A 21,541-nucleotide genomic window follows, 5' to 3' on the forward strand; every position below is an offset into this window, starting at 1 on the left:
GATTAATTAAGACTGCTGGTCCTCCTACAGAACCGCCCTTCTCATCTTTTTTCAGCTTTCCCTAATTCAACAACAGGGGTCAGCTGCTTCTGTCCATTGGTTGGGTGCAAATAACTGCATCTGACTCTTTGAGCTGCCTGTTGGGTTAATAAAATTCATATGAAGGGTAGTTAAGCATAAAACTTGAGGAGAGGTTGATTGTCAGTTATCAGTGTGGCTTACTTACTGTCTTCTTTGGTTTGGTTTTATATGGTTATTGTAGTTTGAAATAATGGAAATATTAATAGCACATATTGTATAGGGATACTATGACTATAGGTATTGTGTGGGAAGTACTTAGGTTTTAACCTACTAAGTGCTTGATAAAGTTTCATTTTTCTTGTCATTACTGTACTTTATTAACCTTGGTTTAGATATTAAAGGACTGGAAAATACTGGGAAGAAACTTAAAGCCCTGTAACAATTTTAAGCTGAATCTAGAATGGGATGGTCTTTTGTGACTGATCCTAGTGTATTAGGACTTCCTAAGTAGGACCCAGTACTTGCTGAGGTTTCTAAGAGCATTCAGTTGCCTTGGAGAGAAAAGATTTGAAACTGTGAAGGCCAAGGAATTGAGCTAATACTTTGTGAGAAAGTAAGTATCTATAGCTACCAGGCAAGGGTGGATTTGCTTAGGTGATTAAAACAGAACAATGACTTTCAAATGTTTTAGATTTTTAGTAACAAATAGATTTTATTTTACATCGTATCTCATCATACATGTTTACACATATTTTTATGTATTTTAATAATAATTGTAACTAATTTCATAAACCATGTTTAACCTTATTATATGTAATACTCTGACATACTATATTTTTCCCCCTTTAAAACAATGTTCCATTGCATACACTAGCAAGATTTTACTGAAAGGACCCAGATATAGCTGTCTCTTGTGAGACTATGCCGGGGCCTAGCAAACACAGAAGTGGATGCTCACAGTCAGCTATTGGATGGATCACAGGGCTCCCAATGGAGAAGCTAGAGAAAGTACCCAAGGAGTTAAAGGGATCTGCAACCCTATAGGGGGAACAACATGATGAACTAACCAGTACCCCGGAGCTCTTGTCTCTAGCTGCATATGTATCGAAAGATGGCCTAGTCGGCCATCACTGGAAAGAGAGGCCCATTGGACTTGCAAACTTTATATGCCCCAATACAGGGGAATGCCAGGGCCAAAAGAATGGGAATGGGTGGGTAGGGAAGTTGTGGGGGGGGTGTGGGGGGCTATGGGGGACTTTTGGGATAGCATTGGAAATGTAATTGAGGAAAATACGTAATAAAAATATTAAAAATTTAAAAAAAAAGAAAATACCCATTAAAAAAAAAAAAACAACAATGTTGATCCTGTCCTCCTCACTTGATTTGGCATGATTGGAGTATACGTTAATCTTTTGAAGTTCACCTGGAAAATGATTGGACATACTTTGCTGTGTCCATGAACTAAGAGCCTGTAACAGGTGCTGGAGAGATGGCTCAGTGGTTAAGAGCACTGATTGCTTGTCCAGAGGTCCTGAGTTCAATTCCCAGCAACCACATAGTGGCTGACAACCATCTGTAATGCTGTAATAGGATCCATCTGTAATGCTGTAATAGGATCCAATGATGCTTTCTCCTGGTGTATCTGAAGAGAGCAATGGTGTACTCATATACATAAAATAAATAAGTAAATCTTTAAAAAAAAAAAGAGCCTGTAACAGTTACTAGTACTGTACAGTGGAAGATGAGACTTCTTACTCTCTAGGTCCTGTGCAGCTTCTTTGGTTGCTTAATGTACTGGCTAGTTTTGTGTCAACTTGACACAGCTGGAGTTATCACAGAGAAAGGAGCTTCAGTTGAGGAAATGCCTCCTTGAGATACAACTGTAAGGCATTTCCTCAATTAGTGATCAAAGGGGAAAGGCCCCTTGTGGGTGGGACCATCTCTGGCCTGGTAGTCTTGGGTTCTATAAGAGAGCAGGCTGAGCAAGCCAGGGGAGGCAAGCCAGTAAAGAACATCTCTCCATGGCTTCTGTATCAGTTCCTGCTTTCTGACCTGGTTAAGTTCCAGTCCTGACTTCCTTGGTGATGAACAGCAGCATGGAAGTGTAAGCCGAATAAACCCTTTCCTCCCCAACTTGCTTCTTGGTCATGATGTTTGTGCAGGAATAGAAACCCTGACTAAGACAAATTGGTACCAGCAGAGTGGGGTATTCCTGTGACAACCTGACCATGTTTTGGGGAGGACTGTGGAAGGACTTTGGAACTTTGGGCTAGAAGATCCATTCGATGTTAAGACCTCTGTCAGACGTTGTGTGGGAGCTTGGAAGATAATGTTGAAAACAGTGCAGAAGATGGAAGCCTGGCTTATGAAACTTCAGAGGGAAAATTAAAGACTCTTTTCAAGGCCATTGTTACTTTGGTTGTGGAGATTCTGTGGTTCTGGTTAGCTGGGGCTGAAGAATCAGCTGTGATTAACAAGATACCAGAACTACTAAAGCAAAAACTTTGCATTACTGGGACTATTGATGCTAGTTAGCTAGAACTAAGAAATTAGCGGTGATTAAGAAGAGACCAGCATCATTGAGGTGACATCTTCTGGGAAGTGTTTTCTGAAAGCACAGAGGCTGTGTTCCAGAGATAGCCAAGGTTGTACCTTGTGCTGTGGCTGGACTTGGTAATGTGTAAGAGTCACCCAGGTGGTACTGGTTTTGAAGGCATGAAGGGGTCACGCAGAGCAGCTGAGGCTTGGCACTGTGAGAGGCCATGGAAGGCCATTGGTGAAGGTGCAGCCTTAGTTGTAATTGAAGGCCCAGGACTGAAGGAGTCATACAGTGTTTTGGAGATGCCAGTACCATGAGATGACCACCAAGAGCAGCAGCAGTGGAGTACAGGCATCTGGAGTCTAGAGGATGATGTGTGTGCTACAAAGGGCATGGCTGGAGAAGTGACCCAAGCCCTTGGAGGAGCCCAGAAGATCATGAGTTGGATCCCACACTTAGACAGTTGGGAGATTGATTTTTGCTTTTGATTGTGGCTGTGCCCTGATATTTTCCCTCTTGAAGGAAGAAACTATTTAGTGGAGCCCACAGTTAAGAGACTTTTAATTGTAAAAAGACTTTGGATTTTAAAAGAGATGGATATTTTGAAGAGATTGAAATTTTAAGAATATGTAAAGACTGTGGGACATTTAAAGTTATCTAGATCTTGGGGATGAATAAGAATGTATGGGTTGAGGCTTACTAGTGATGTGTTTGTGTGTCAAGTTGACAAGGGGTCAATTGTACTCGATAGTTTTGTGTCAACTTGACACAGCTGGAGTTATCACAGAGAAAGGAGCTTCAGTTGAGGAAATGCCTCCATGAGATCCAACTGTAAGGCATTTTCTCAATTAGTGATCAAGGGGGAAAAGCCCCTTGTGGGTGGGACCATCTCTGGCCTGTAGTAGTAGTCTTGGGTTCTATAAGAGAGCAGGCTGAGCAAGCCAGTAAGGAACATCCCTCCATGGCCTCTGCATCAGCTCCTGCTTCCTGACCTGGTTAAGTTCCAGTCCTGACTTCCTTGGTGAGGAACAGCAGTATGGAAGTGTAAGCCGAATAAACCCTTTCCTCCCCAACTTGCTTCTTGGTCATGTTTGTGCAGGAATAGAAACCCTGACTAAGACACTTAGCTTTTTACATGTCAGGCAGTTTTTCTCAGATGATTGCCTGTTGTTTAGATGCCTCTCCTTTTTTACAATAGGGAGGCAGATAATAGTCGCCAGCATTTCCCTAGTGCTTTCTGTGCTGTATACTTTTCTGTTTTGCATATTGTTCATCTATATTGGATATCTTAATTATCTTTGTTTTACAGGTGGGAAACTAAACAATACTTAGTTAGCTTACATTAAAGTCTTGTATGTCTTACATGTAAATGTTTTCTGTAATAGTTATTGGATCAACTTACATTAGTTTCTGGGTTTGCCATTATTAATATTATGTTGAGAGGTTTCACGTATCTCAGGGTGGTCTCAATTTGCTGGGTAGGCAAAGATGACATTGAATCTGATCTTTTTGCCTCCACCTCCCAGGCCCAGATATTAGTATGCTTTGATATTCTGAACTTATTTTCTTAGGTTTTGTCACCACAGGTTATTGGAGTGATTAGAGGTTAGTAGAAATTGAGTAAAATTGATGTTAAAATTTTAAGTAATATAGATTATTTATATTCGTCAGTTTTAGAATTTGAATGATGGCTATGTTTGGAGTCTTCAATAACATTAATGTCCTGTTATGTTCTACCAGGCCTGGGTTTGAGAATGAATAATGTTGCAGAAATATATACTTATTCTTAGCTCATTAATTTACCAATTTGGGATCTGTAAGAGGCTTTCATCCAGTCCCCTGCCTGTTGGAACAGCTGTTTATATCCTTGTCCAGGGCTCCTGGGTTAATAGTGTTTCTGACACAGTGTGAGTTTTCAATTTGGTATGTATAATTTCTGCCAGAGCCTTTGCTGCTGCCAAGTCTGAGGGTGGGAGGGTACAGCTGATTTGTGGGGGAGGGTGCTTGTGACGAGAGGGAACAAGGTGCTCCCTGGGTCTCTGATTTGCTGCAGGCTGAGTGTGAATGATGTCAGGCAGATCAGAGGACAGCTGATTCAGTTAGGAGCTGGAACTTTTTGCTCTCTTGGGCTCTCAGATTTGTGAGGAGATTCTGAATGCTGTGCTGGTCACTTTTTTTTTTTTTTTTTTTTGAGAAAAAATAATGTTAGCCATGAGTTTTGAGAACCTTTCTAAGTTTTTACTGCCTGAAATGCCTCTTTTGTGAGAGAAGTGTCTGCTGAGATCCATTGTGAGATGACAGTTCTTGAGTAGTCAGGAGAATGATGAAACGGAGGAGAGAGAGACTGGGAGCACCGAGCCTACGGATTCAGTAAGGAGGCTGGGGTCTCTGACTGGAAACTGGCAGGTGTCAGAAAAGAACCAATGCCAAGTAACCCCTTCATTTGCTTGGATGAAGACTCTGCTTTGGAAATGTCTGTTAGGAAGAGGGCAGAGCTAACTTTATTGGTTCAAGGTCAAAGAATGGTCTGTGGTAGGGACCTGTGCTGGTTCCAATTCTGGAAATTGAGAAGTCATTTTAGGGGCTCTTTGGTGCTTGTAGAAGCAGCAAACAATAAGCATAGTTTCCCCCTTGCCTTGAAAGCAAGTTTTTAAAGTTATTGTCAGAGACGCAAATAAAAAAGCTTCCAGAATATGAGGAAAAGAAAAATAGAAAGCATTTCTCCTTTGACTCAAGTTGTGGAGGGTTACATTTCTGTCCTTTGCCTGTCAGCTCTTAACCTCAGACCTCCCCTTGCAGATCCACGTGAGGTCCTTTGCTTTAAATTCTGTTTCTCCTTTGGCTAAAACAAACTATTAGGTGAAGATTTCAAAGCTGGGAAATGGGGAAGAAGGTTCGATTTTTCAGTATGGTTTCTCAAGATCTACACAGATTTATTTAGTAGAGAAGTGTTGAGTAAATCACAAACAGTAGAGGAATCCTAGTGTCCATGTCTCCTCCGTGTGACTTGAGTTGTGCCTTAAATTTCCGATCTGAGGGAGCACACTTTCCTCCTGGGTATTTGTGCTCAGGGCGGCTTTCTGTAGGTTTAGGCCTTTCGCATGCTCATTGGCTGAATTATTATTCTACTAGTTCTTACAAAATATTATTCTTTTGAAGTATAATTGGCATATTGGGAAACTTAAGAGAAAAAAAGAAGACTGAGATTAAAGTAAAAAGATCCCCAAAGGAAGCATAATCAACTGACATCTATTGAAAGTACATATGACTTAGCTGAGCATGGATCTTTAAATGGAGTTGGTAGAGCTACAAAAATATAAGTGGTCAACAATTAATGATCTTTGAACATTGGTATACTATACTGTGAGTCTTGTGTTTGTTTTAGAGACAAATTTGAAAAATAATCCTGGTGGAGGAGCTAAAAAGTAGTTAATTTTTTTTTCAGACAATTTTTTACAAGGCTGTGTAGCCTTGGCTATCCTGGAACTCACTCTGTAGACCAGGCTAGCCTCAAATTTAGAGAGTTGATGTATTGTAATTACTTGCCACCTTCCTTTCTCTTTCTCTCTCTCTTAGTCACACAGCCCCTTTTAGAGCACAGCTCATTGTATGATTAATGTGCAGAGTGGTAGTTAGGAGCAGCATGGAAATGAGATTAGTGTTTTTACAGAATTTTATAGAATTTTAAATGACTAAACTTCCTATTTTGTGATAAGATTTAAGACTGCCAAGCATGGTGCTGGGTGTTGATAATCCTAGCTTTGTGGGAGGCTGAAGTAAGAACATAGTGAGTTCCATATCTTGACCAACTTAGTGAGATGCTGTCTCAAGCAGAAACGTTTTAAAAAATTAAGCATTATTTTACCAAATAACAAAAACAGTAGCTTATTGTAGATTCTAATGAATCCTAACTTATATATATATGCAAGGAAAACTATGTTGCATTTGTCAAAATTTAGCTATACCTATAGGCAAAGCTGGCTTTAAACTCATGATTTTTCTGTACCAGCCTCACAAGTAATAAGATTTTAGACAAGTACCATTTTGAGTCACTATTTGTCTTCCACTTTGTTATCTTACTGTATCTCCAAACTGTTTAGTTTATCCACCCAATAAATTGAGTAAATTGAGAGATAATGATAAGGAAGGTAAAGATTTCCTATATGTGTGTACATATGTATACATATGTATACACACATAATATAATTTAGATAGACTGCCATTGTATCTAAACAATAATAATAGAACAGGAAAGTGACATTTTGAAATAGATTGGGTGCTAATACTTTTTCAACTTTAGAGTTAAAATACTATTCTTAGTTAACAGTGTGTGTATATAAAGCCTCACTAATTGTATAGCAGTTTAAGTTTTATAAATCTTTTAAGTTATTTTCATCATCTTTCTATTTATGATAGAGAGCAAATTAGAAATCAGTATCACCTGTTTCAGCCTTATTGTCATAATAGCCTTTCAAAGCACCTGAGATACAAAATAGCTAGATTACTTTTAGGGGAAAAGGGAACTGAGAAACTAAAGTCATTGTAGATGCTACAATTTGCAAACTTTTGAGGCAATTTACCTTTTATTGACATATATGTCTCTTTAGGAAGTTTTTGTCATTAAATATGAAACACTTCCTGTTGATAAATTATAGTTGAGAATATGATGGTTTGTCTGAACCCAGTTCTAACTACTTTAAATAGACAAAGCTGAAATATATATATTCTCTATGCTGTTTGCCCACATTAGTAGTGATGTAGAATATTTGAGAATGATTTTTGACCACTTACTTTTCTTAAGCCTCTTACTTAAACTAATTCTCTTTGAATATGCTTCCTTTTGGTGGAGAAATTAACACTGACCCTGTTTTTTTTACTGATACCTTGTCAGAATCTCTACTCTTTGCCGAGGAGCCGACCTAAGTCAGCATATGTTCTCGCCCTCATCGGCTCCAGCCCTCTCCCTGGCTAAAGTCCCATTTAGTGCTGATTGTGTGCTGTCTACTTCTCCTCTTGTCTTTTTCTTGAACCCTCAAGCCCACAGCAGTCCCTGCAGTCCTTGTTCCAGCCGCACACTACAGTGGAGGTAAGGAAGCCTGCAAATAAATTGATTGGGTTATTGGCAATTGCTTCTAGTTTCATAGACAAAAGTCTGTACCTTACTCCTTAGTAATGGGAAAATTTTGATAAGAGACTGTAAAATTGTTTCACAGATCTCTGTTATATTGAAATTTTCTAAAGAAAGTAGGGTAACACTATTGGTACTAAAACAGTTTTGTGGGCATCCTAACCCTGTGACTGTGACAACCTCATAACACGTCCATATTTTATGTAGCAGAAGTATCTGAGTATAGGTCCCAGAGAGGTGGCTCAGCAGTTAAGAGCACCTGTTCTTTTGCAGGACCTGGCTTTGATTCTCAGCACCCACATAGTGGTTCACAACCATCTGTAACCTCAGTTCCAGGGGATCAAGCAGGCATGCATGTAGGCCAAAGATTCATATAAATAAATAAATAAATAAATAAATCTTTAAATACATACACACAAGTCTAAAGCAGGCCTTTCAACTTGCCCCGAAAAACAAACAAACAAAAACTCAACAAATCTCATCCTGGAAGTTGCAGTGTTGTCACAGTGTGTCATATAGTTTACCCTTTTGTCCAGACAGTTTTACTTGTAAGTGTTCATTGTGATGACCCATTGATCTGGCATGAAACCTTTGGCTTCTTCTGCACCATCAATACTGGATCCTCACTGGGACGCCTCTTGGATATTCCGTTGTTACCCTGAGTCATGGAGATTCTGCATCTCTGCAGGACTAGCCCCTTTACATGCTTCAGCAGTTCATAGATGGGGTAGATGTTGGGGTGGGCCAGGTCAAAGTCCTGGATCTGGTCTCTAAGCCATTGGGAATAGTTTACCCAAGTGCTGAGTGGAATGGGATGCTCTCCTGGTTCATGTCATCTGGACCAGATCTCCCACACTGCCCAGGAGAGAGCCTCAAACATGAACAAGACCCCAGGTAGTATCCCAGACCACAGGTGTCCTCGTGGCCTTTGGTGGTAACAGCTACACAGGCCCCTCATGCCACTAGGCCATGAACCCAGACATAACCCTTGGAGGCATCTTGGGCCCAGACATTACCCTGTCTTCACATAGCAGTGCAGGCTACTCCCATTAGGCTTTTCCTGATTGATGTCACATCTCCTGTTCTGCCTCTCTTCATACTGTACAAACTCTTCTGCTTCTTTCTCTTCCATCCTTCTACCACATATGATGAGTAGGGCGGGCAGGCCTCTTGCTTTGGAACTTATTTTTATTATTATTGTTTGTATCTGTATAGTAAGCATATGTGTTTTTAAGGACATGTGTGTGCAGATATGCACGCATGAATCTGAACTTTCATGTGAAGTCCAGAGGTAGGTGATGGTTATTTTCTTCAGCTGTTCTCTATGCCTTAAGACATAAGCTTAACCTCAAGCTCACAGATTGAGCTAAACTCGCCAAGGGATATCCTGTTGTTGCCCTGTCATGGAGATCCTGCAGCTTTGGTTCTGAGGACCAGCCCCTTGACATTTTGCAGTTCCAGGAATCTTCTGGCCTCCACCTTTACAGCATTGGGTTACAAGTGCACATAGCCACACCTGGCCTTTGTATCCATTGCTCGGAATCTGAACTCAGGTCCTCATGCTCACGCAGTAAGCACTTTGCCCGTTGAGCCCCAGTATGTTATTGGAAATGTAGAATTGATAAAATCTGTTAATGGAAACAATATGGGGTTTGAGCAAGAGGTAAGCTAGGAATAGCTAAAGAATTTGGATTCAGAAGCCAGAAAATTGGAGCTAAGTAACAGGATGAAAAATTGCAGGATAACTATTTATATAGTCAATGAGAGAGAAGCAAAATCTTGGTTACAAGTAATAAACTAGAACTTGAGAACATATTAGTGATTTGTGAAATTGCCTGTGAGTTTCTGTTGATAGAAAATGAAAACAAATATCAAAAGACTGAGTTGGCAAACTGACTTTTAGGTAGGGAAATAAGAAAAACTAGCAGAATAAAGAGTCACTGCTCAGAAAGAACCAAGAAGGTATCTTGAAAGCCAAATGGGGTAAAAGCTTGCAAAAAGAAGATCAAAATTTATATGCTAAACTTTCTGTCAGGAAAACAACAACGACAACAACTGAGAAGTCAAAAGGTAAAGTAATTTTTATTTACAGGGTATTCAGATTTAAATGACATAATTTGATTTTGGAGCTAGAATCTGCAGGTCACTCGGGCTAGTGTTAGATACTAGACAGTGTCGAGGGCTTGATGCTCCCTTCAGGCAACACTTGGAGAGCACACACAGCCTGGTGTGGAGCTAGTCTTGGCACACGGCGTGGACTAGTAGCACTCCTTAATTCTGTAGTTTTGGAACACACAACCTTGAGCAATATCTTACATTGATAGGCATAAAAATATGAAATTTGCTGTGTATTCTGCTACGCTTGTTTGTTCATTGTATGAGAAGGTGGTTTTGATTGTTTACAGATTGTTTTTGTATTTCTTTTAAGCAGTCTTAAGATTCTAGCATATACTTAGCTAGAAATGTCATGAAGAAGATAACATTCTTATTGCATGAACTCTTGTGTATCTTCTGGGAATCCCAATATTCTTGAATTGAAATATGATATAAGCCAGGCGTGGTGGCGCATGCCTTTAATCCCAGCACTCGGGAGGCAGAGGCAGGCGGATTTCTGAGTTCGAGGCCAGCCTGGTCTACAGAATGAGTTCCAGGACAGCCAGGGCTACCGAGAAACCCTGTCTCGAAAAACCAAAAAAGAAAAAGAAAAAAAAAAAAAAAGAAATATGATATAGAGGCAATTTTCTTGAACTAAGGCAGAATTGTAGTAATTGTGTTCATAAGGCCTTTTCCTTCTAATATGTTAATGAGATAAATACCTGGGCTCATGGCCCAGGAAATAATGCTAGAATGATTGCTTGGCAGGGTTAGGGAATTATGTTTCCTAAGGAGCTGAGAGTGAATGAAGTGAAGAAGTAATCTGCAGTAGAGATGCATGGCTCTCCGTGTGACTTGGACAGCGACTCTCAATAGGGTTGTTGTGACAGGATGGAGATTTACCCCGCACAGGAGTCTCCTTTCTATTTTCTCAGATAGAGGTGTGCTCTGAACACCAGTGTGTACTGAGAAACACCATATGAAGGGCAAAGATAGCTTAATTTGTAAGTAGGGATCTTCCAAGTCTGAAGAGTTGAAAGTAGATGACCTGAGGCCATTAAAAAGCCGACTCAGAGAAAACTAAACGTGGAAAAAACTGGAAAACACTTGAAAAGAACTTACAAAATAGATGGAGTGATGGCTCAGGGGTTAAGAACATTTGTTTGCTACTCTTGGAGAGGACATGGGTTCAGTTCCCCGTGGTTGCTGAACGGTGGCTCACAACTATCTGTAACTCTAGTCTCTGGTACTTGCTTTTTTACCTCCACAAGTTCCTGGCACTTAAATGGTACACACACAGGAAAAGCACTCGCATACATACAATGTAAATAAAATGAAGTCTTTTTAAAAAGAATAAAGAAGCCATAGTGCTGAAGATTGATAGAGGAGCAGGGCAGCAGCTTCCTGAAGACAGATGAGCCTGCTGTTGAGATGGACTCTGAGGCAGATGCAGATGACTGCTGAGGGGCTGCCCTGTTAGATGATGACAGTGTTAGGAATGACCAGTGAGAGATAATGAAGATGTAGAAGAGGCATAGGAAATATAGGCAACTCTTAAGCACAGAGTGAGTTCAGAAATGGTGCCCCATTACTATGGACGCATTCCTTCCTCTCCCAACCTATTTTCAGCACATACTATTTGGTTTTTTTTATCTCTTGTCCTCCTTACATTCATGAGTTCTGTTATGCTGAGCTTGGCTCTTTGTGTATTCTCTGAAGCACTTCCAGTAAGTAGTTAAATCTTACTCTGTATTTTTGCATTTATTTTTGATGCCTTGTCATTACTTAACAATAAAAAGACATGTTTTTACCCATTATAAAGCAATTTTATTTATTTTATTTGCAATCCAGCCATTGTTCCCATCCACAGTCTCCCCTCCCACAGTTCCTCATCCGATTCCTCCTCCCCACTATCTCTGAGAGGCTGTTCCCTCATGGTGACCAGACCTCCCCCCTCCCTGAGGCCTCAAGTCTCTCGAGGATTCAGCACATCATCTTCCACTGAGACCAGACCAAGCAGTCCTCTGCTATATAGGTGTCATGGGCCTTGGACCAGCTAGTGTATGCTGCCTGATTGGTGGCTCAGAGTCTGAGAGCTCCCAGGGATCTGGGTTAGTTGAGACTGCTTGTCTTCCTATGAGGTTGCCCTCCTCTTCTGCTTCTTTCACCCTTCCCCTAATTCAGCCATATGGGTCCCTGACTTTAGTCCAATGGTTGGGAATAAGTATCTGTGTCTGTCTCAGTCAGCTACTGGCTACTGGTTGGGCCTCTCAGAGGACAGCCATGTTAGGCTCCTGTCTGTAAGCATAAGCATACCGCAGCATCAGTAATGGTGTCAGACCTTGGTGTCTCCCCATGAGATGAATCCCAATTTGGGCCGATCACTGGACCACCTTTCCTTCAGTCTATTCAACATTTTCGTCCCTTCGGTTCTTATGGACAGGAACACTTCTGGATCCGAAATTTTGACTGTGGGTTTGCAGCCCCATCCCTCCACTTGAGGACCCGTCTATCTACTGGAAGTGGACTCTTTGAGTTCATTCTCCCCACTGTTGGGAACTTCATCTAAAGTCATTTAATTGATTCCAAGATAATCTCTTGTCATGCAGAAAAAAAGTTTTTTTTCCTATCATTTCAGTAGTTGCTTCCTTGACTGCTAAGGCAGTGTCAAGTTGTGGCTCCAAAGAGCAGCTCTGAGCTAAAGGCTTGTTATAACTCTTTATATTTTATGGGCCTGGTCAACATAAGACAATTGTTACAATGAATTTTTGTGAATAAGTTGGTATTGCATTGCATCTTCTAGAAAAATAACTAATGTAATAGTATTAATCTTTGTGTTTCTAAAATTGATACTATATTTTCATGAATCTATTTTCTTATTACTTAACTCTCTATTAAATTGGGACTTTAAGGGAAAACCAATAGAAAGATGAAAAATATTGTAAAGCAAAGAGAACTCTTCATGTGAACCTGTTGGTGGGAATGTTCAGTTGGATTAACTTTTTGGAAAACAGTTTGGAGCTAGAGATGTGGCTCAGCAGTGAAGAACACTGACTATTCTTCCACAGGACCTGAGTTTGATTCCAAGTATTCACATGGTGGTTAATAACTGTCTGTTAAAAAACAACAACAACAACAACAAAACAGCATTTTTTAAGAGGAAAACGTCAGATCCCTCAAGAAACTAATTAAAACAAACAAAGCAAACCTATGAAAACTAAAAACAGAGGCAAAGCTGTCAGTTGGTACTTAGCTAGTGTCTTAGTTACTGTTTTTCTGCTGTGACAAAGCACCATGACCAATGCAACTGATAAAAGAAAGCATTGGGGTGGAGGAGGGGCTTATTGTTCCAGACTGTTAAGAGTCCATGACCGTTATGGTGGGGAGCATGGCAGCAGGTAGGCAGGCTGAGAGCTCCCATCTGATCCACAAGCAGGATACAGAGAGTGGGCTAACTGGAATGGCTTGAGCATTTAAAGCCTCGAAGCCCACCCTCAGTGACACACCTACTCCCACAAGGCCACATCTCCTAGTCCTTCCCAAACAGTTCCACTTCTGGGGGACCAAGCATTCAAATATATGACCCTTGGTGGGCCAGTCTCATTTTAAACACCTTACTATGATGAATTAAGCCCTGGATTGGATTTTTCAGCCCTGTGTAAAACAGGTATGGTGCAGGTCCGAAATTTACATAAGATAGAGGCAAGAAGGTCAGAAAGGAGTTTAAGGTCGTCCTCTTATATGGTGAGTTTAATGTCAAGGCTACATGAGACTTTACCCCTCCTCCAAAAAATAGTAGCACTATTATTTGAAAGGTTAGAAGTTTAACCCAGTTTGGTGGTAGAACAATTGCCTAGCATTTATAGTTTTATTTATTTCATAGTATATCAAAATATCACATTGTATCCTAGAAGTATATATACTATATTAAAAATCTGGTCCCTAATCATGTGTGTTAAAATTTTATCATCTCTGTATTCTCTTACCTGGAGCGGTTTTGCTTTCTTGGTGTTTATGTCCTTGACACTTTACAAAACCAACAACCAGGCCAGATGGTGGTGGCTCATGCCTTTGATCCCAGCACTTGGTAGCAGAGGCAGGCAGATCTTTGTATTCAAGACTAACCTGGTCTGCAGAATGAATTCCACCACAGCCAAGGCTACATAGTCTCAAAAAAATCAAAAGGAAGGGGAGTGGGAGAAAGAAAAAAAAAAAAAAAAAAAAAAAAAAGGAGGGGGGAGGGGAGGGGAGAGGAGAGGAAAGGAAATCACAACCAGTTATTTGAAACACCAGTCAGGTAACACAAACTTCATTTTTATAACATTACTAAGAAGCTAGCCTTGATTTGAATAAGGTGAACTGCTTGTTTTCAGTGTAGTTATGTTTAAAAATTCTTTAAAACATTTTCAAAAATTACAATTTTATATTATTTGTGCTGAACACTCATGCCACAACACATATGTGAAGGTCAGAGTTCAATTTGGAGAGGATGGTCCTCTCTCTCTCCTTGCTGATTCTAGAGCTAACAGGCAGGCAGATCATTAGGCTGGGTGGCAAACTCCTTTGTTCACAGAACTATCTTACCAGGGATTTTAAATCTTTTCCTAGTTGACAGTTATCTTGTGAGAATGGTTGTGTAAGTCCCTAATCCTAATTAAATTTTAAAAATTTAAATTATCCTCATCTAAATTTGACACATTGAGCTAACAGTGTCATTGCAGAATGGCTTGCTTAGCATGTTCAAGGTTCTGAGTTTGGGACCCAGCATCAATGAACAATAGATGATAGATAGATAGATAGATAGATAGATAGATAGATAGATAGATAGATAGATAGATAGGCAGGCAGACATATAATAACATAGAATAATAACTTTGCCTACTGACTTTTAGTATCCATTGATAATTGATGGCTTTAAGTGTATTACATTACTTGGGTTGATAAATAATACTTTTCCACTTTTAGAGAACTTTTTCCTTTTGTTAAATTTTTCCACTTACTGTATCACACAAACCTAATAAATTGCTACTTTACTTAACATGGTATAATTTGTTCTTTAAAATACCTTTAAGTTTTATTTTACATATATGGGTTTTTTTAATTTGTGTACCACATGAGTGCTGTACCCATAGAGGCCAGAGAAAATATAAAATCCCCAGGATTGTTAATGGCCATGTAGGTGCTGCAAACCTAACCTGAATCCTGTTAACTGCTAAACCATCTCTCAGCCACATAATCTTTTAATATCCTTATATGTGCTGGTGATGAAGCTATACTTGTGGGTCCAGAGGAGTTTCTTCATGTTGGTTTTTATGTCTTTTTGATATATGATATATATGTCATTCTTGTGAAAACTTTCTTTTTGGTTTCATAAAGTAGTCCTATGTGGTCCTTTTACCTTCCCATCATTAGCCCTTGATTTAGGCATTCTGGAGAATGCATATTTTTTGTGAGTGGGGAATGTTATTTAAAAGAAGTTGTTATACTGTGTATACTGTTTTTAGATAATATGTGCATATCTTAAAACTCTTGGCTTACTTGCTACCACTGCTTTTAATTCTAATTCGTTCCAATTTTCTCTATTAGTGATTTCTGTTTTTGTGTTTCCTCTTTTTGCTAATGAGAATCCTGACTCTAATTATCCGCAATATTGTTACTTAATCTAACGTTTTTTAGTTTACAACTAATCTTTTGTACCCACCGACCATGTGTGGCTACAAAAACTTTGCTGGTTGCCCAGCACCTCATGACACACCAACAGTGTTTTCTCTAAGCAGATAACATCTCAAAACATGTCTGTCAACTTATGGCAAGTACCTTACCACCTACCCTCATCCACTAGGACTTCATAAGTATCTACTAGTTTCTAACCTGCATTATTAAGGAAGGGGAGGAGAGAGAATTCAGAAGTTCCCTGAATGTACCACAAGTAAGTGGGAACGTGGCTTAGTGATAGAAGGCCTGGGGAGGCTTTGAAGATGTAATGCATGTTAGAAAGTACAGCAATTATAGGCGATCTGGTAGCTTTTATGACATTTAGAGAAATACACACAATCTAAATATAGAATATTTCCTTCTCTTGGAAAGTTCACATTTACCCATTTGTAGTTGATCTTTGGATTAGTCCTAGACCTGGGCAACAGCTGCTCTGATATTTTACTATTTTATTTTATTTTAAGACCTGATCTCACTATATAGTATTGGATGGCCTAGAGCTCACCATGTAGACCAAGCTGGGCTTGAACTCATAGAGAGATCTCTGCCTCTGGAGTGCTGGGATTGAAGCTATGTACCATCACACTCAACTTGAACATTTCACATTCATGTAATTGTTGCAGTGCTTTGATTCTGGCTTCTTTCATTTGATGTAATGATTCTACAATTTTGTCATGTTGAATGTTATTTTGTTCAGTCTTGGATTGTTTTCAACTAGGACAATTACACATGATTACATATGATGTTTCTGTGACCACTTGTATATACCTTTTTCTGTCTTCTTTCCCTCCTTTCCAGACTAGATCCAATTTTTTTCTTTCTTTTTTTCCACTTTTTTTATTAGATATTTTCTTTATTTACATTTCAAATGTCATCCCCTTTCCTAGTTTCCCCTCTGAAAATACCCTGTCCCCTCCCCTACCCACCAACTCCCCAACCCACCAATTCCCATTCCTGGTCCTGGCATTCCCCTATACTGGGGCATAGAAACTTCACAGGACCAAGGGTCTCTCCTCCCATTGATGACCAACTAGCCATCCTCTGCTACATATATAGCTAGAGCCACAAGTTCCACCATGTGTTTTCTTTGATTGGTGGTATAGTTCCAAGGAGCTCTGGGGGTACTGGTTAGTTCATATTGATGTTCTTCCTATGGGGCTTCATACACCTTCAGCTCCCTGGGTATTTCTCTGGTTACTTCATTGGGGACCTTGTGCTCCGTCCAATGGATGACTGTGAGCATTCACTTCTGTATTTGCCAGGCACTGGCAGAGCCTCACAGGAGACAGCTATATCAGGCTCCTGTCAGCAGTCTCTTGTTGGCAACTGCCTAGTGTCTGGGTTTGGTGGTTGTTTATGGGATGGATCCCCAGGTGGGGATCCTGGATGGTCATTCCTTCAGATTCTGCTCTGAACTTTGTAACTCCTTCCTTAGGTATTTTGTTCCCCATTCTAAGAAAGAACGAAATATGCACACTTTGGTCTTCCTTCTTCTTGAGTTTCAGGTGTTTTGCAGATAGTATCTTGGGTATTCTAAGTTTCTGGGCTAATATCCACTTATGAGTGAGTGCATATGATGTACAGACAGATCAGTGGAACAGAATTGAAGACCCAGAAATGAACCCACACACCTATGGTCACTTGATCTTTGACAAGGGAGCTAAAACCATCCAGTGGAAAAAAGACAGCATTTTCAACAAATGGTGCTGGCACAACTGGCGGTTATCATGTAGAAGAATGCAAATTGACCCATTCTTATCTCCTTGTACAAAGCTCAAGTCTAAGTGGATCAAGGAATTCCACATAAAACCAGAGACACTGAAACTTACAAGAGGAGAAAGTGGAGGAAAGCCTCGAAGATAATGGGCACAGGGGAAAAATTCCTGAACAGAACAGCAGTGGCTTGTGCTGTAAGATCAAGAATCTACAAATGGGACCTCATAAAATTGCAAAGCTTCTGTAAGGCAAATGACACTGTCAATAAGACAGAAAGGCTACCAACAGATTGGGAAAGGATCTTTACCAATCCTAAATCAGATAGGGGACTAATATCCAATATATACAAAGAACTCAAGAAGATGGACTCTAGAAAATCAAATAACCCCATTAAAAAATGGGGCTCAGAGCTAAACAAAGAATTCTCACCTGAGGAATACTGAATGGCTGAGAAGTACCTGAAAAAATGTTCAACATCCCTAATCGTCAGGAAAATGCAAATCAAAACAACCCTGAGATTCCATCTCACACCAGTCAGAATGGCTAAGATCAAAAATCCAGGTGACAGCAGATGCTGGCAAGGATGTGGAGAAAGAGGAACACTCCGCCATTGCTGGTGGGATTGCAACCTGGTACAACCACTCTAGAAATTGGTTTGGTGGTTCCTCAGAAAGTTGGACATAGAACTATGGGAAGATCCAGCAATTCCTCTCCTGGACATATACCCAGAAGATGTTCCAACTTGTAATAAGATCACATGCTCCACTATGTTCAAAGCAGCATTATTTATAATAGCCGAAAGCTGAAAAGAACCCAGATGTCCCTCAACAGAAGAATGGATACAGAAAGTGTGGTACATTTACACAATGGAGTACTACTCAGCTATTAAAAAGAACGAATTTATGAAATTCTTAGGCAAATGGATGGATCTGGAGGATATCATCCTGAGTGAGGTAACCCAATCACAAAAGAACACACATGATATCCAACTTTTTAAAAAACAAAACCACAAAAACCAAAAGCGTATATGCTGTCATGATGTGTGTTAGGGAAGGGTGCCGGTGAGGATGCCAGCAGAGGGCAGTGTTGGATGGCAAATTCCCTGGAGCTGAAGACACCTGATCGTGGTGCCAGGAACCCAACTATTATCCTCTGCAAGAGCAGCAAGTACTTGTACTTGCCGCTGAGCCATTTTTCCAGCCCCTGTCAAAAAGTGGGTGAAGAGGCTAGTTTGTGAAGACAAGAATGCTTCTAATAGGCAGCTAAATTCAAGGAGAGCTGATGCTAGCCTTGGAGAAAAGGAATTTGGGGCTTTCCTCTAGATTCTCTGATTGGTAGCCTGGAAAATGGAGAGGATGCTGGCTACCTGTTCCTTTGGAAATACTTTAATTTGTTTAAGATTAGAAAAATTGGCCATGCTGTAGGCACTATTTCTGAGTGACAGGGCTATTTCTTGGGGATTATTGTAGATGAAAAGAAATAGACATTATTTCTAACAAGTTTGTTAGTATGTCTGAAGATGATAAGTGCTTCTGGGAAGTAAAGATAAAGGAGAACAGGTCCTAGTATCATATATGGAAATGGAAAGTAACATTTGAATAGTTTTAAAGGAGTAAGGAGTGTTTATCAAGTATTGTTGGAAAAGGACACCCTAGATAACACATTGCACCTACTGGCTACTTGTTCCTATTTAGAATCAAAAGCCTTTGAAAGATTGTAAATGGGGTGAAGGTATTTAATTTAAAGAGTCACTAGTAGGCTGTATGTGTTAGGAATATAGAGGAAATAAAAGGATGAATATGAGAGGGAAGGAGAAAGAATATTGGAATGATCTATGTAAGAGAAACAGATGCATTGGTGATGATTATTACTATAAATATTTAATAATACCTCCTTTTATTGGCAAGAATTGGTATTTTTTTTTACCCATGCGCATATCTTGGTTTTAACAAGGACATCATCTTGATTATTATTGCACTGTCAGAAGTACTTGGCCTGAAATTGCTCCAGGTTCCCTATCTTGTTTACACTGAATGGAACAAAAGTGGTCTTTTCCTGACGATAAAGCCAGGTGCTCAAATAGGAACTAGACCTCTGGGACTGGAAATTCAGAGGTGCTTAAAGATCCATAGTAGAGTGCCCTGTCTACACTGTGTATTGGTTCATAATTTAGTAGTGTTTCAGAGACTGTATGGGGTGCCTGAGACCCTGCTCCCACTGTCCACCAAAATAATCACAGTGAGAGGCATGTAAGATGAAACTCTGGGCCTCACTCTTACTGACCAGATGTTTGTAGTTAACAACAGAGCATCAGTTCAAAGAGCTTTCAGGTTACGTGCCATTAGTTGGGTTAGTATACCCACCTCCTCAGATACCAAGTACTTTCTTCTCATTGAGATGAAAGAATAAGTCTTGATCCTCCTCTGATCATGGAGAAATGGCTAGAGCCTATTGAAAGGGAAAAGCTAGCCTTGTTTTGGATCTCAGCTGATCATGGCATCTGTATCAGAGCATCTGACCTTTCTTCTCCCTTGGGTAGCTGTTACATATTAGCCAAGTGAGATTATGTGTACCTTTGTTAAAAGGCATGTGGCCTAGAAATATGATCCTTAGTGTTCTATATTTTATTTTAACGTTTCAAGAACCAAATATAGCTCAACTCAATTATTGATCCCTTAAGTTTCATGGGATTTTAAACTTCTATACAATAGTAAGTTTAGATACAATAATTTTATTTACATGTAACACATGTAAACATTTATAGCCTTTATTTTAGTTTTTATAGCAAATCATACTGATCAATTCTTTTAGCAAATATTTGAGAGCCTACTTTACATTGTTTTAGGTTTTAGCAACATGCAGTAAGCAAAGCAAGCATAAAAGTCATTGTCCTTCAAGCCCAGTCTAATGAGAAAACAGACACCAAAATAGATGTGTAAAATATTTACTGTATAAAAAATTTACTATTTTCTGTGTGCCCTTGCATATTTGTGCCATAGAAGACACGTGGAGGTCAAAGGACAACTTGTAAGAGTCTGTTCTTCTCTTTCCTGAGTATGAAACTCAGGTCATCCTGTCAGGCATGGCAGCAAGCACTTCTACCCACTGAAGCACCTTGCCAGCTCTCCTTCTCCTCCTCTTCCTCCCTTTCCTCATATCCCTCCTCCTCCTCCTCTTCCTCTTTCTCTTCTTTTTCTTTCTCCTCTTCCTCCTCACCCTCCTCCTTTTTCTCTTCTTCTTCTTTTAGAAATATGTTGCATTAATTTATAATACAGCAAAATTTAACATTGTCATAGTTTACTCTCACACCATGCCTTTTAATGTAAGTGCTTTGAGACAGAATAACTATATTACTTCTCTCCAGCTTCAATGCTATAAATCCCATGATAATCATAATTCCTTTTAAAATGTCCTTTTAAAGTATTCCGATAGGAACATGAGATTTATATTTATGTTCATGCCCATTTCTCTTTTTTTTAAGATTTATTTTATATATATGAGTACACTGTAGCTGTCTTCAGACACACCAGAAGTGGGCATCTGATCCCATTGCAGATGGTTGTGAGCCACCATGTGGTTGCTGGAAATTGAACTCAGGACCTCTGGAAGAGCAGTCAGTGCTCTTAATCAGGGCCATCTTTCCAGCCCTGTTCATATACATTTCTAATGGCATAGTCATCCTTTTGTGTAGTCATCCAGATTTTTCATCTGTTACAACTTTCTTTTGGTCTAAGACTCATTTATGTAATTCTGTATTTGGGTTTTGGGTTTTGGTTTTTGGTTTTTGGTTTGGTTTGGTTTGGTTTGGTTTTTAGAGACAGGGTTTCTCTGTATAGCCCTGGCTGTCCTGGAACTCACTCTGTAGACCAGGCTGGCCTTGAACTCAGAAATCTGCCTGCCTCTGCCTCCCAAGTGTTGGGATTAAAGGCGTGTGCCACCACTGCCCGGCATTTGGTTTATTTTTGAGAAAAATTCCCCAGGTTAAGAGCTTTGACTGCTCTTCTAAAGGTTCTGAGTTCAAATCCCAGCCACAATATGGTGGCTCACAACCATCCGTAATGACATCTGATGCCCTCTTCTGGTGTATCTGAAGACAGCTACAGTGTAATTACATAAACTAAATAAATAAATCTTTGGGCCAGAGTGAGTGGGGCTGAAATGTGAAGAAGAAAAAAAAAAAATATATATATATATATATATATATATATAAGAGAGGTGGGGGGAGGGAGGGAGCAAGGGAAGGAGGAGGAGGAGGATCCCCTCCCCCCCACACACACACAAATTTGTTTGTGTCTGTAATGCCACAAGTGCACAAGTTCCTTCTCAGG

At 39.9% G+C, this 21,541-nt stretch overlaps 1 protein-coding gene across 6 annotated transcripts in view; it reads left to right on the top strand.

Moving 5' to 3' along the window:
- Positions 1 to 21,541, top strand: part of Mast2 (microtubule associated serine/threonine kinase 2) — a 157,573-nt gene that overhangs the window by 86,997 nt on the left and 49,035 nt on the right. For 2 of the 6 annotated variants that reach the window (XM_085839066.1, XM_021159305.3), the window contains exon 5: positions 7,452 to 7,646. The exons of the other annotated variants lie outside the window; for them this stretch is intronic. In XM_085839066.1, the coding sequence (XP_085695192.1) occupies positions 7,452 to 7,646 (195 nt within the window). The remainder of the gene's footprint in view (positions 1 to 7,451; positions 7,647 to 21,541) is intronic. 6 annotated transcript variants of the gene reach the window in all.

Source organism: Mus caroli, unplaced genomic scaffold (genome assembly GCF_978045245.1).
Source record: "Mus caroli unplaced genomic scaffold, Mus_caroli_1 scaffold_6, whole genome shotgun sequence".
Classification (NCBI taxonomy): Eukaryota; Metazoa; Chordata; class Mammalia; order Rodentia; family Muridae; genus Mus; species Mus caroli.